This window comes from Diplotaxodon limnothrissa, linkage group LG19 (assembly GCF_057381915.1).
Source record: "Diplotaxodon limnothrissa isolate DT_005_m linkage group LG19, D_limnothrissa_male_GT1.1, whole genome shotgun sequence".
Classification (NCBI taxonomy): Eukaryota; Metazoa; Chordata; class Actinopteri; order Cichliformes; family Cichlidae; genus Diplotaxodon; species Diplotaxodon limnothrissa.
This window is the reverse complement of record NC_140614.1, coordinates 2,092,942-2,108,626: the sequence shown is the minus strand read 5'-3', so window position 1 is coordinate 2,108,626 and position 15,685 is coordinate 2,092,942. Positions and strand designations below refer to the sequence as shown.

The 15,685-nt window shown below is 41.1% G+C and overlaps 1 protein-coding gene across 1 annotated transcript; it reads right to left on the bottom strand.

Moving 5' to 3' along the window:
* Window positions 1-93: 93 nt before the first annotated feature.
* lrit3b (leucine-rich repeat, immunoglobulin-like and transmembrane domains 3b) lies at window positions 94-14,719 on the bottom strand. The gene is made up of 6 exons (XM_085343472.1): window positions 14,610-14,719; window positions 8,743-9,117; window positions 8,584-8,669; window positions 4,810-5,103; window positions 4,669-4,728; window positions 94-452 (listed from the first exon to the last, which is right to left on the bottom strand). The coding sequence occupies exons 1-6, from the start codon at window positions 14,717-14,719 to the stop codon at window positions 94-96; spliced, it is 1,284 nt and encodes a 427-aa protein (XP_085199598.1).
* Between the last annotated feature and the right edge of the window lie 966 nt (window positions 14,720-15,685).

The following is a 15,685-nucleotide window of genomic DNA, read 5'->3' as shown; positions in this document are numbered from 1 at the left end:
AACTTCAGCAACAGTAAATCAAATTACAATGGTCAGGTAGCCACAGACTAGATCTATATCATGTTCCTGTCTCTTTGCATCTGCTGATTTCATTTAGTATTTTCTGACGTGCTCCAAAAAAGTCACGAGGCTTTGAGGTTTCTTGGCCTGGTTACTGGAAAATGGTGTGATACTTGATAGTATCTGATTATCCTTCACTGAGGGGACGTTGGTGATAGCTGACATCTGGTATGGTTTCCTGTACTTTGATGGGGATTTGGAGGAAATCTTTCTGGACTTCTTTGGAAGATGGGGTAGTTTTGTGATTCCCATGACTTTCAGTTTAATCAGGGCTTCAGAAATTCCTGCCATGTTCCGGGCTTGGCAGCGATATTCACCAGCATCCTTGTATGATAACCCGTTCAGGCTGATAATCGACCAGCGGACCCCCACCCGCGGAGATTCCTGCATAACTGGAACAGAGAGAGTTGTACAATCTTAGCTCTCGGCACCCTACATTTAGCTTTTTGCTTTTAACTTAAAAGAGTACCTTACAAAGGAAGTCTTACAGGCCTGGGTACTCCTGAGTCCCTAACAAACCAGAGACCCAAAGAAACTTTGGAGTTACACATTAAAACAAGATGTAGTTAAAAACTTTAGGAATGAGCTTATAAAATCAAAAGTTTCACTTGATTAAAATTTGGCCCATCTCATGTTCAAAATTATTTTCTCATGCACCTCTGGGCTGTTTTCATTGTGCATTCCATCTGTAGCTCTCTCAATGGAAGTCCTGTTCTGGGTGCTTGCACTTGTGCTTCTGTGATGGATGAGTGGTGAGTAAGAAAATATTATGTCTGTGTGGCCAAAGTCTCCTGTACTTCTGATGCAGTCAATCCGGCTCACAATAGCCACATAGCTCAGCTCATTTCTAGTGAATATTCTCTTGCAAGTGCCTCCGAGGGTTACAACAGAGCCCGATCCTGTGAATCTGATCCAACTTTAGCTTTAGAAAATAGGAATTTTTCATATTATTAAAAATGCTTTGCTGTAGCAGAAACCCATCGCCACCAAATAATCATCCATCCATGTTCTTACACAACATGAAGATCATCTCGAACGGGAGATTATTTCAATCACTACTATTGGTAATGCATAACTGTACTCATTGTACATTTCATTGTGTTTCTATATAATATTAATTATCCTGAGTCAATTTGTCACATCTCTGTCACAGAGATTTGTTTAGAAACAAGTTTGTTCCATCCGCTATGTTTCTCATCAAAGGAGCCAAACTCACTAAGTTGTATTGTGATCACTACTGAACCGCTGTTGTTACTATGGTACAGTTATTTTGTTTGTAGCTTGCTTGTTATGCTGTCGTATAGTATTTTATTGTTTATTTTATAGTTTATAACCTAGAAGTATAAGTTAAGGAAAAGACATTTTGTAATATTTACTTTATGTCTGTTTTTAGTTTTATGGGGGAAAAGATGTCAACCATTGGACTAACAACGAAGTAAAAAGCCCTGAACTTACTTCTGCCTCCAACATTCGTTGAAGTCGTTAGCTGTCAAAGAGTTATGGTAGTCATGTGACTGAACTTATGATAAATCCTGCTGAGGTAAAATAGCATAAACTGCATGAAACATGAAAACTATATTCATATGTGATGGAGTTACTGATAAATCGTGTGAAAGTACAACATAGAAAAGGAGAAAATGAAATGATGTGATTTTAATGAAGTAACCTCCTCCTTAGTTAAAGTAGGTGAAAACTCAGAGAGAGAGAGAGGCTGGACATTGGTTGACTGCATATCAACAATGACTGGAGGGAGAAAGAGAGGGAGGAGGGAGAAGGGGAGAAACTATATAACAACCCCATGCAGACAGAGTAAGTTGTCCTTCCTCTAGTTCTTGTGATGTTCAAGAAACACGGCCTGAACATCTGGCCCTGGGAGTCCACAGATTAAATTAAACAGTACTTTTCACACTAAGGAGATACTAGTGTCAGGCTGATCCATGCTCCAGTCCAATTCTCCTACCCGCATTTCCTTGACCTCAGTGATGTTTTTATTGAAGTCAAGAAAAAGAGGTTAGAAATAGGAGTCGGGAGACAGGGGAGACTTTGAGGCACACCCTCGGGCCAGTCGGAAAGGTGATTGGGGCAGAGAGGAAACATCTGGAAACACAGCTGAAACTCATCAGGAAAGCAAGACGAGAGAAGCAAAACTAAACACAGCGCACCTGAGACCAAAGACTGATAATCTGTGTTTGGACTTTTTTAGCTTTTTCATTTGCTTTTTCAAAGGATGTAGACTGATGCACTAAGCTAACAAACAAAGAAAAAAACAACACTTACATGTCCAGACATAATCAGTGTTGGTCAAGTTACTTGAAAAAACTAATCAGTAACTAATTACTGATTACTTCCCCCAAAAAAGTAATCCTGTTACTTTACTGATTACTTATTTTCAAAAGTAATTAGTTACTTAGTTACTTTTTAAAAACATGATTTACAACCTGAATAGGTGATAAAGCGATAGATCTTTCAGCCCAATTCTACTTTTTCTGCATAATCCATCATACAAAATGTAATCAAATGGAAAAGTCTCTTTTTAAAACTTGTTTTATTAGTTTTAATCTTTTAACTTTATGCATCAAGCAAAAATTTAATTATCTGCAACATTCTCTGACTGGAAGAAATTAGTTTAACATTGAAACCTATTTTCTGCACATTCCAGCTCATAAAATAAAATATTTGTTGTGTTTACACTCAGTCTTTCAAATAGATGCAAGTAAAACACAGCAGAAAATAAATAAAGTCAAAGACTCAGCGGTCCTGTTGCTCTATTTTCACCTGTAAAGCAGGAGTGGGGCAGGCGGAGGTTTACCCTGGTGCAGGTGTGCCGCGGTCAGTGGAAGAATCCGCGAGTTTCTCTGTGAGTTTCCCATTACGTCGTAGCTACTCGGTGCTTGTTTGGAAGTTTAGGGGTTTTTTTCGCTGTAAAAAGAAGTTTTCTTCCCACGCACAGCGGACACTAATGTTTTTGTCACTTTTTATGGAATCAAACTCAAAGTAAGGTCAGTACTTCCACGCTTTAAACGCTGCACGCTCATACTCTCTCCCGCACTCGATATATGATCCATTGTTGATCTGCACACAGCTGTTGTCACGAACGTCACACTCGCTTACGTCACTGTCGTGAGACATTCTCGCAAAGAAATCACGGTTTTAGTAACGCAGTAACGCAGCGTTCCTACGGGAAAGTAACTGTAATCTAATTACCGATTTTGCAATAGTAATCCCTTACTTTACTTGTTACTTGAAAAAGTAATCGGATTACAGTAACGCGTTACTGTAACGCGTTACTGCCCATCTCTGGTCACCACACCCACGGTGTGTGTGTGCAAGTGTTGGGGTCCGACGTCACAGTGTTTAAAGTATTTCAAAAACTTTATCTGTTTGTCAGTGTCAGTGAGTTTTTGGATGTCTATGTTATGAGACAGGGAGTGCTTTCATGGCTTTCATCTGGGGTCAGGCTAACAGGCTAGTAACATCTTGTAACATGTTTTTTGACTAAATTCATCATGATATCTACTACTCATTACAACTATGAGGAGAGCCAAAAACTACGTAGGTTCAAATATTTGACAAATATGAATTTAAAAAGTCCAAACACAGAAACTCTGAGTCAGACTATGACAGCTCTGCTCTCAGCTTTATGATAATAATGTACATTGTGCACGTCTTCCTATTAAAACAGGGACTTTGGCTTTTATGAGTTAACTGATCTGCATATCAGGTGATGCTGCAGAGTAAACTCCATTGCTACTTCTACTATTACTTTTGATATTAATTATTAGTGGTAGTAATCATAATATTTCCAGTGCTGTAGTAAAGTAGTGTACAAGATTACTGTCTGCAGTGAATAAATAAAAAAGTAATAAAGGCCATAATATTGACATTTTAAATTCATCAGTAATGATCCACTTAAAATTCCCAATCTTTAAATTTAGTGCATCGCAGTGCTGAGTCTCACATGCATTAATGTCCTCTGACTCCGGTATTAACTGTCAGTTGTTCAAAACTATTGCAACCATGGAGTTAGGGAACCAAGGGATAAGGGTCTTTCCTCCCCACTGCTGTCAGACTCCATAATAAAGACTTTAACTGATCAAGCACACACATCCATACATATGCAATAATACTAAGTGCAATAATCCTTTCTGTCATCGTTGTATTTTTACTCAGTTGTATATAGTATTTGTATTTGTATTCTATTTTTATCTTATTGTATATTTATTTTATTTTATTCTACTGTATATAGTATTTTATTTTATTCTATTCTGTACAGTTGTGTACTGTATTTATTCTTATTGTATTCTAATTTTTGCCTCATAACTTTTGCACTGTCCACTTCCTGCTGTGACAAAACAAATTTCCCACGTGTGGGACTAATAAAGGTTATCTTATCTTATCTTATCTTATCTTATCTTAAAAACTGGTCAGAACAATGAAACAGCCTACCTACAGAAACTGAAGTGTTCACTGCACTTCAGTTCTAAATACTTTAAATACCTTCTCCGTTATGGACGCAAATACAGATACAGTACTTTAAGTAGTAAGACAATCTGAATCACTGTATGAAATAAAAATGTTTATTAGAAGCGACAAAGCACCTGCACTTACAACTCTCCAAAATCCTAGGCAGCTGTTCAGAGTTGTCAAGGTTGTCTTGTTGGCAACAATCTGTACAGAAAAACAAATCACAGCATGACTCAACTAATTCTCAAATGTTAGTGACATTACTTGACACCCGAGCCAGCTTACTTGTGTAGGTTGAAGTTTTAATCCAAGTCAGTGTTGGCGTTGGGTAGCCAGTGGCGTCACAACGTAGGATTACATTGCTGCCCATTGGGGAAATTACCCTGGTGGCCGCAGGCTGGACTGAAGGCCTCATACAGCGGGACAGCTCAGCTTGGGTCTGCAGCAACTCTGACTGACTCAGAGACTTACTGCACATCAGCAACTGGTCCATAAGAACTACAGTACTCCCCAGGGTCATGGACAAAGACATCAGCATGGAGATCTGGCAGTCACACAACCAGGGATTGTCATGGAGACCTGGGTATCCAAGACAGTTTAACTTATTCACATTTAATGTCATTTGTTATTGTTTATTTAACCTTCATTTAACCAGGTTAGTCCTACTGAGATCAAGGGAAACCTGGTCTTCAACCGTGCCCTAGGTTGTACTAAGGGCAATTGGCCCGTTGATCTCAATGCTCTACTAGGAGTGTACAAGCTGAGAAGTTCAACAAGATAGCTGGGAGCAATGTTATTTATAATTTTAAAGGTAAGTAATAGTATTTTAAAATCAATACGGTATTTGATGGGAAGCCAATGCAGGTCAGCGAGGATAGGGGTGATCAATCAAACCTGCCAGTCAAACCTGCCAGTTCCAGTTAAGAGGCGTGCCGCCGCATTTTGAACAAGCTGCAGCCTGCGGAGAAGGGTAGATTGGAGGCCAAAATAGAGAGAGTTACAGTAGTTTAATCTAGAGGTAATAAAGGCATAGATACGTTTCTCAAGATCCTTACAGGGCATGTAAGGCTTGGCCTTGGCAATTTGGTGTAATTGGTAAAAGCCAGATTTAACTACAGCGGAGACTTGTTTATCGAGTTTAAAAGAACTGTCTAAGAGAACACCCAGGTCGCTTGCAGTGTCAGAAAGAAAGGTAGCAAACAGCCCAAGTGAGCCTGTTAGTTGGCCCCTAGGAATATGGCTGTCGAAAAAAACAATTTCCATTTACTTTTCATTTAAAATGAGTGCGTTACTCAATAAGCAATCCTTAACTTCTCTCTTACAATCAAAAATCAGTGTAGTGACGGTAAGACATCCTCAGTCAGATGAAAGTAAATTTGAATATCATCTGCGTAACAGTGAAAGGAAATTTGATATTTTTCAAAGATGCGACCAGTGTTGGGAAGGTTACTTTTAAAATGTATTCCATTACAGAATACAGATTACATGCCCCAAAATGTATTCTGTAACGTATTCCGTTACGTTACTCAATGACAGTAACGTATTCTGAATACTTTGGATTACTTAATATATTATCATGCTTTTTACAACAACGTGAATGTACTATTGCTGTGTGATTTATTACTGTTACTGAAGGTCCGCGACTCCGAACTGTAGTAAAGGGACCTCTGACTAATACGGCGGGGTCCCTGTCGGCTCGTAGCCGAAAAATAGCTTTACTTTGTTGTGTGGGTCAACTTTTCTGGCGAGAGACAGAGAGAGGCGTTGAAAGGCTGCTCCAACGGAACTTATTGTTTTCGGAGGAAAACACGAACACGGTGTACAGTCGAGTCTTAATAGCTTACTTACAACTGGGCTCGTCAGGCACTCTTCTTGGCTGCAGTGGTTATTATTATATTTACATGCTTCCAGCTCCCGTTTCTCCTCGACGACAACTCGTACCTTTCCACTCGCCTTTTTCTCCCTCCTCGCGCTCACAGACCCATAACGTGTATGGCAGTCCATTCTCCCTGCAGCACGGACTACACTGCCCATGATGCTACATTCTTTAGAGCTATGCTTGTAGCATTCTGCCTGTTAGCTTAGCACAACAACAACAACAACAACGAAAAGGCGCTCTCTCACCCAGGAAACACACAGTCGCAGAGAGAGAGAGAGAGCGTCGCCCTGTAACCATGGCAACCGTAACGCTGCCACCTGGAACAACAGAACGTAGCTGTCAAACAAAACCCAAACAGTCCTGACCCGCGACAAGATGAAACAGGAAAGTACCGCAGTGTAATCCATTTATTTCAACAAAGTAACTGTATTCTGAATACCACCTTTTTAAACGGTAACTGTAACGGAATACAGTTACTCATATTTTGTATTTTAAATACGTAACGGCGGTACATGTATTCCGTTACTCCCCAACACTGGATGCGACCTAGAGGTAACAAATACAAAGAAAACAACATAGGGCCCAACACAGACCCTTGGGGCACACCACAGGAAAAGGGGGCAACAGAGGAAGAGTAACTTCCCATCGTAGCAGCGACGGACCTTTCAGAAAGGTACGTCCAACTTCAGAAAGGTAACCAACTAAGAGCACTACCCTTAATGCCTACCATGTGCTCTAGCCTCGTTAAAAGGATATTGTGGTCCACTAAATCAAACGCTGAGGACAAATCAAATAAAACTAAAACCGCTGAGCGCCCTGAATCAGCAATTAAAAGGTCATTGAAGACTCTCAACAATTCCGTTTCCATACTATGACGTGTTTGAACCCAGACTGGAATTTATCAGTGATGCTATTCACATCTAGATAGGCCTGTAGTTGCAAAAGCACAATTTTCTCTAGAATTTTAGCCAAAAAAGGAAGTTTGGAAATCGGCCTATAGTTTGCAGGGTCATTTTGGTCAAGGCTACTTTTTTTAAGAACAGGTTGTACTACCACATGTAGTATGTTACAAGAGTAAGTTTGATGTTGTTCTGACTGTAATTTATTCCAAGCATTTATTGCCAGAAATCTGCATGCTTCCCAATTCAGTCGGTGTTCTGTGGACTACAAATTGCAGAAGATCCATAGATCTGTGATTTTAACTTTCATGTTTTCAACAAGATGTTTCCAAGAGTAGTTTTATAAATATTGAATAATAATGGGACGCTCTTTTTTACTTACAATACTTGAATGACTCCTCTATCTGTACAACTGCCTGTGAGATCATTTGCAAACCACTCAAGTGCTGGTTGAGAAAAAACAATGGTTGATAAGCCAGTATCAAATAAACAACACTGCTTCTTATCAAGAGTTTCGGTTATATCATTTATGACCTTGCGCAGTAGCAGTACAGCAACAGCAGCAGTACTGTGATTTTTTATGGAAATCTGACTAAAAGGAGACAAGATGGCGTTAATGGCCAGAAAATCTTTAACCTTATTACTGACCCGAGATTCAAGCACTTTACCAGAACTGAGAGTTTAGAGATCCATCTATAATTATTTAAAATACTAGGTTCACTTTTCTTTTAATAGAGGAGCAACAATGGCAGATTTGCAATCCGAAAGAACTTTATTTGTAACCAAGTAGGTTGAAAATGTGACACAGTGGTCCAATTATAGTTTCAGCTGCTAGTTTTAGGAGAGCTGGTTTTCAAGGATTAAGTTCTTTTAGCCCTCATAACCTCTGTTGTTGTAAAGGGAGTCAAATTAAAAACCTGGGTACTGCTACTGCTTCTTTCAGTCAAATTGTCAGAATTAAATAAAATAAAAAAACAGAAAAAAATTATTAAAGAAATATACTAGATGGAAAATTAACTAGATTATGACAAGATAATAAAAACGTTATGGCCATCCAGAATTTCTTTGAATTTTTAAGGCACTATGTTGCAGAAAAATATAATTGAAGTAAAAGTACATTTGTTGTGGGCAGTCTATCCTTTCACTGGCACCACGCGTTAGTAAAACTATCCCTTAATGTGCATTTCACTCACTTTTTTGACTTAATGATGACCACAACTAATAGATATCAACTGTACAATAAAAGATTATGTCTTACTATTGCTCCAAAACATACTGTACCCAAAATTCTTCTTTCCACTTGCCCTTCACTTTGTCCTGGAAGAGGAAACCAAAGATCCAGCAGCTCAGCTGGTAATATAGTCAACCTATTGATAGAAAAGGAAAAGAGAACTGAAAACTTGAGCAAATCTGTTGAAGATTTTGTGAAATTGGACCAACCTGTTGCTGGACAGATCCAGATATGTGATGTTAGGAAGGAAGAGAGCAGCATGGGCTGGAAGACTGGACAAACGATTGTTATGTAGACCCAGAGTCTGGAGACGGGGCATGTCTCTGAGTCCCTCCCAGGGAAAGGATGTTAGGAGGTTCCCATCAAGACGGAGCTCTCGCAGGGCTTTCAGGTTGACAAAGCTGCTTGGGTGGATCAGAGTTATTGAGTTATAAGTTAGCCATAAGAACCGCAGCTCTGACAGGTTGTAGAAGGCTGCCCTGGACACCTTGGAGATCGGCGTCTTTTCTAGACGAAGTTTGACCGTGTCAGCTGGGACACTAATGGGAACAGCTGTGATTCCAGGGTCACTGCACTGGACCAACCTGATGAGTTAAAAACAGGAGTAAAGTCTGAATGAATAAATCGTATACAAACAGGCAGATAAAACATTATGATCTGTAGTGACAGTAGGGAACAAGTTAAGGCTTGAGAGGTGGAGGTGTGCACAGGAAGAAGCACGACAAAAGCAAGTCAAGTGCAAGTGTGAATGAGAGCGAGGTGGAATAGAGGTAATGGACTGGTTCTTATATAGCTCTTTTCTACTCAAAGCACTCATAGCACTCATTCATCCATTCACACCTATTCATTCAAGCACGTTTTTCTATGCTTTTTCTATTTAAGTGCTTTCTGTCACGGCACTGGATCGGTGTCCCAGTGTTTGTGTTTTTGGTTTACTGTTCTTTGATTATTGTTATTCATGGTTTTGATTATCTTTTGTCTTAGGTTCTTCGTGATCGTACTTCTCTCTCCCTCAGTGTATAGTCTCTATCTCCATGTTTTCCCGGTGCCTTTCCTGTGTTCCTCGCTTCATGTCGAGTCACCCTTGTCTCTGTGTTCATTCATCTCCTGTGTCTCCCCTGTCAGTCGTGTCTCCTTGTGAAGTCCGTGTCTTTGTGCCTGTCTTATGTTTCCTGTTTTACTTTGACAGTCTCATGTCCTGTCTTCAGTGTTTTCAGTTTTGCTTCCTCCCCATCTTATTATGTCAGATTAGTCCCAGCTGTGTTTCCCTCCTGTTTCCCATTCTCTCATTATTCCCTGGTGTATTTAAGGCCTGGGTTTTCCTCTGTCCATTGTCGTGTCATTATACCTCACATTGCTGTGTGGTCCCCTTCTTGCTCCTGGTAAGTCCTAGTTCTCTGTTTCTGGCTTAGTTTCCTAGTTTTGAGTTCCGTGTTTCTAGTTTCTAGTTTTCTTAGTTCTTTTTTGGAGATCTTGATTCAGCAATAAAGCTGCCTCCCTTGGTTTATTCCTTTGTTTTTGAGTCTTGCATTTGGGTCCTATTCTGCCTGCCACACCACACTAGCCATCAGCATCATCTAGCGTTTCTGTAGGTGCCCCATGCTAGCAGTGTCCAAGCATTTTTTTTTCCCCTTTTCATACCGCGCCCCCCCTGCAGTGGCTCTGCAACCCCCCTAGGGGGCGGGCCCCACACTTTGGGAAGGTCTGCCTTAACCAATGACATCTATTTGTGCAGGTGAAGAAGGCTTTCTGTGGGTGTTGCATCTTCACCAAACAAAAATGGAATCACTGAGCCACACACGGGGAACATAGTTGCTTCTCGTTTACTGAACCTTTTGTAGTCACATGTTCACAACATCACAGTGTCCGTCTACTTCCTACATCAAATCAAATCAATTTATTTATATAGCACTTTTCACAGGATAAAAACCACAAAGTGCTTCACAGAAATACATAAAATACATTAATAATAAAACACACAGCACAAATCTAATTAAAAGCCAATCTAAATAAATGAGTCTTAAGCTGCTTTTTAAAAGAATAAATACAATCAAGGCAACGTAATGATGGGAGAGCATCCCACAACCTGGGGGCCACCGCTCTAAAAGATCTATCACCTCTGGTTTTAAAATATGTTCGAGGGACTACCAACAGCCTTTGATTAGAAGATCTCAGGCTGCGAGAGGGAGCGTGGGGTTCTAAAAGATCAGAAATGTAAGCAGGGGCATCACAATTCAAAGCTTTAAAAGTCAAGACCTTCATGATATATCACAGATGAGATGACAAGATAAAAAACAATATACTGAAGCAGTTATTAGATTATTCTGTTATTATATGTTACCTTATATATGTAATCAAAGTAGTTGAATTAGAATACTGCTGTAGATCATATTATACCCTTTAATATAGAGTGTGTGAGCTGTATGTAGTTTAGTTCTCATTATACTTTTGAGTTAACAGAACATATTCACATATTAGTTCATTAGATAAATGTGCATCACTCTGTATCCTTGATCTGCTGGGAATGTGTTACACTGTTTTCTTGACATGCTTAATTGTTGAATCATGAAGAGAAGGTTGTAAGCAGGAGACTCTGTGTCTAAAGACAGGGGAGATAGATAGACCACATTCCACACCCCCACCTTACAGAAAGCAGAGAAACAACTGCCGAGGTCATAACTTAGGCGCTGTAACAGAGAAAAATGTGATGTTTTGGCTTTTACGACTAGCTGGGGGCCACTAGAGACTATAAAAAGCTGAGCAACCCGTCACCATTTTGAGACATGTGCCTGACCCTCTGGTAGCATCTCTCCCGTCCGGACGTTGTAATGCTCTGACTGTTGAATTGTATGGAAATAAATGATTGTTGATTGAGCATTTATACACCGAGTATTGTCCCTCCTTCAGCCCAAAGATTCAAAGAATTGGGAAAATTCAACACAGTCGACAAAAACACGGAGCACGAACAGCGGCCAAGTCGAACACAGGCGCCATGTTCATCATGTACATGACGCTCTTCTGTCTTCTTACATGACGGTTGGTCCTGGCTCAGCTTCGGCGCCTAATAAGCTCATCACTGGACCCACTTCAGTTTGCCTACCAGCCTGGCATTGGCGCGGATGATGCCGTCATTCACCTCCTACATCGTTCCCTCGCTCACCTGGAGACCGCTGGAAGCACTGTGAGAATCATGTTCTTTGATTTCTCCAGTGCCTTCAACACTATTCTTCCCTCGGTTCTAAAGGACAAGCTGGAGAACTCTGGAGTGGACCATCACCTCACTACCTGGATCCTGGACTACCTCACCGACCGACCACAGTATGTGAGGACTCAGGGCTGTGTGTCGGACAGGGTCGTCTGCAGTACGGGGGCCCCACAGGGAACGGTTCTGGCTCCGTTCCTCTTCACCATCTACACTGCAGACTTCTCCCACAATTCCACCCAGTGCTTCCTGCAGAAGTTCTCTGATGACTCTGCAATAGTCGGCCTCATCACTGATGGGGACGACAAGGAGTACAGAGGACTGACTCAAGACTTTGTGGACTGGTGCCAGCTGAACTACCTCCAGATCAACGCCAGTAAAACCAAGGAGCTGGTGGTAGACTTCCGCAGGCACAAGCATTCTCCACTGCAACCACTGAACATCCAGGGTATGGACATTGAGGCTGTGGACAGCTACAGGTACCTTGGTGTTCATCTGAACAACAGACTGGACTGGACTCATAACTCAGACGCCCTCTACAGGAAAGGGCAGAGCAGGCTGTACCTGCTGCGGAGACTCAGGTCGTTTGGAGTGGAGGGCCCACTCCTGAAGACCTTCTATGACTCTGTGGTGGCTTCTGCTATCTTTTATGGCGTGGTCTGCTGGGGCGGCAGCATCTCTGCTGGGGACAGGAAGAGACTGAACAGGGTGATCCGAAGGGCCAGCTCTGTTCTAGGATGCCCTCTGGACCCAGTGGAGGTGGTGAGTGACAGGAGAACGGCGGCTAAGCTGTCATCCCTGATGGACAACATCTCCCACCCCATGCAGCAGACTGTGACAGCACTGAGCAGCTCCTTCAGTGGGAGACTGCGGCACCCACGGTGTGGGACGGAGAGATTTCGCAGGTCTTTCCTCCCCACTGCTGTCAGACTCCATAATAAAGACTTTAACTGATCAAGCACACACATCCACACATGTGCAATAACACTAAGTGCAATAATCCTTTCTGTCATCGTTGTATTTTTACTCAGTTGTATATAGTATTTGTATTTGTATTCTATTTTTATCTTATTGTATATTTATTTTATTTTATTCTACTGTATATAGTATTTTATTTTATTCTATTCTGTACAGTTGTGTACTGTATTTATTCTTATTGTATTCTAATTTTTGCGTCATAACTTTTGCACTGTCCACTTCCTGCTGTGACAAAACAAATTTCCCACGTGTGGGACTAATAAAGGTTATCTTATCTTATCTTATCTTATCTTAACACAGCACCAATACCACCTCTCCTGGCCTTGCTGGTATAACAACACAAAATGCCCTTTCTCACACCCATCCCACTCCGTGTGCTTTTCCAGAGCAATAAACATGAACTAACAATGCCTGTACCTGGAAATAATAACTGTTATGCATACCCATACACGTATACATATATTTATATAAGCAAATGCTTCGTTACAATATCACATCTCCTCCGCCCTTAAGTCAACTACTCCTACTTGTCTACAAACAAATGCTTATACTGAAAAATGCTTAACAAGGAATTAACACATAACTATGGTAACCATACAACTGTACATATGTTTCTTTTTTTAATGCTAACTAGGACGATACGTCCTTCCTGTGAGATCAGACTGCATTGTTTGCTCTATTCCTGGAAGATCTCATTCTATCTAACAAAGTCCATTAGAGTCTCTGGTGGACGTCTCTCTCTCTGGGAACGTTGCAACACTGGTGCCACTGAGGAGTCTACAAGAGCCGGAGTCTCCGGAGCATATGGTAGCTCCTGGGGCTCCGATGATGGTTGTGGCGTGGTGCCCACCCCTGATGGCAAGCAGCACTCAGGAATGGCTTCCATGTCATGTAATGGCTCCACCTCCCTGTCCGGTGCACTAGGAACAGTGTCTGCAACTCTTGCTCTCGCCTGATCCACACGTTGCTTCACAGTTTGACCCGATTCGATTGCAACGATGTAAGACCATCGAGGGAGAGATCATCAAGGCCAGTCAATGATCTCACAGTGACTGCTGGAATCCACTTCGGACCATAGGAGTAGTTTCTGATGAACACCTTGTCCCCTGGTGTGAACTTCTCAGTCTTTTCTAGATGTCACGATTCTCTTTCTGTTTGTGCTGCGTTTTTGTTTTCACATCAGACATGAGCAGTGTTGGAGAGTAATGGAATACATGTACCGCCGTTACATATTTAAAATACAAGATATGAGTAACTGTATTCTGTTACAGTTACCGTTTAAAAAGGTGGTATTTAAAATGCAGTTACTTTGTTGAAATGAATGGATTACACGGCGGTCTTTTCCTGTTTCATAAGGCTATGAACTCCATATTTTTGGTTTCCATGCCGGTGGAAACCCAAACAAAACACGCATTAAGAGGCTCTCATGTCTGTGTTTCAATCTCGCAGCCCATGTCACCTCTACTTGCAGCCTTCATAATGACGTAAAGAAATATTTTAAAAAATTATTCACAAAATGATTTAATATGAAGGCAATAGGCAGAGTGTTACAGGCATCGCCCTAAAGCATGTAGCCTGATGAGCAGTGTAGTCCGTGCTGCAGGGAGAATGGACTGCTGTACCCGTTACGGAATACGTTACAAAATACATTTTGGGGCATGTAATCTGTAATCTGTGGTGGAATACATTTTAAAAGTAACCTTCCCAACACTGGCAGTATCTAATGTTATAAAACAGCACTGCTGTTCAGCACTTATACTATTGGCACTACTGATACTCGGTTGTCACAAGAGTACTGCAATGTGATGCCATATACTAACAAAATGAGCAGTGATCATTGAGAAACAGATTACATACACATAGAAACACAGAAATGAAATCTGAGCCTCACTTAACCTGAGTTCTGCTATTCCACTTTTCCCATCATGGCAGGAACATAAGGATGGACAGGAATGGGCCGCTAACAGAAGCGACTGCAAAATGTGAAAAAGTACCAGCAGATGCATCCTTTGTCAAATTAACCTTACAAAAACACAGCCTTTTGTATATCCATGTTAGTAGCCCTATCTCTCTGATGTTGTTTCCAAGGTGCAGAGTGAAAAGGAATCCCAGATTAGCTGGGATTACGCTGCTTACGAGTGGCATGTAATCCCACACTTCAATCAGAATAACACATTAAAACATCGGGGCCAGCCTAAGGCTTTTTGAACCTTGTGGGGGGTCCGCCTGTGCACCGCCTCCTAATAGTTTTGTACATCGCAGCATAAGCATTAAACAGTCCTGCTAATGTTTTCACACACACCATGCTGGGGGTGGAGGTGGTTGAGAGGAAGAGGAGTGAAGGGGCACTGAAGTATTGTGGTTAGCACAGGACGGTCAACATCAGCTGGAGCCTTTGGAGTTTCCTCCCACAGTCTAATGTTAGGTTAACTGGTTGAGTCCATATCATTATAAGTAAGGTAATACTAGTGCAGACATGTTAATTAAATCAAAATAACATTACCAATTACACGGAAAATGACACCCGTGACAGCACTTTATTGTATCAGTGAATTAACGGAAACACCATTTTTACTTGTTTTACTGCCCCATAAATGCACATCACCTCAAAACTTTAAAACTGTACTGCTACATTACAAAGTAGCACAAAGCAACATACAAAGCATGTCACATAACTCAGCAGAAGCACACTGAGACACCACATACAAGCACAGGGCTCCTCTCTGAAGGTGATGCAAAATGATGCACATCCACACCGGTATTTAATGGGTTCTACTTTAGACTCAGATTTAGTTTAATCATGCTGATAAACTAAATGAACGCGAGTGATCACATACCTAAGGAAGTCTGATTATGAAATCATTACATAAAATAAAAAGGTTTTGTTTAAATTAAAAAAATAAAGTCATGAAAAACGTGGTGATGTGGTGGTTAGCAACTGTTGCCTCACAGCAAAAATGTTCTGTTTGGGG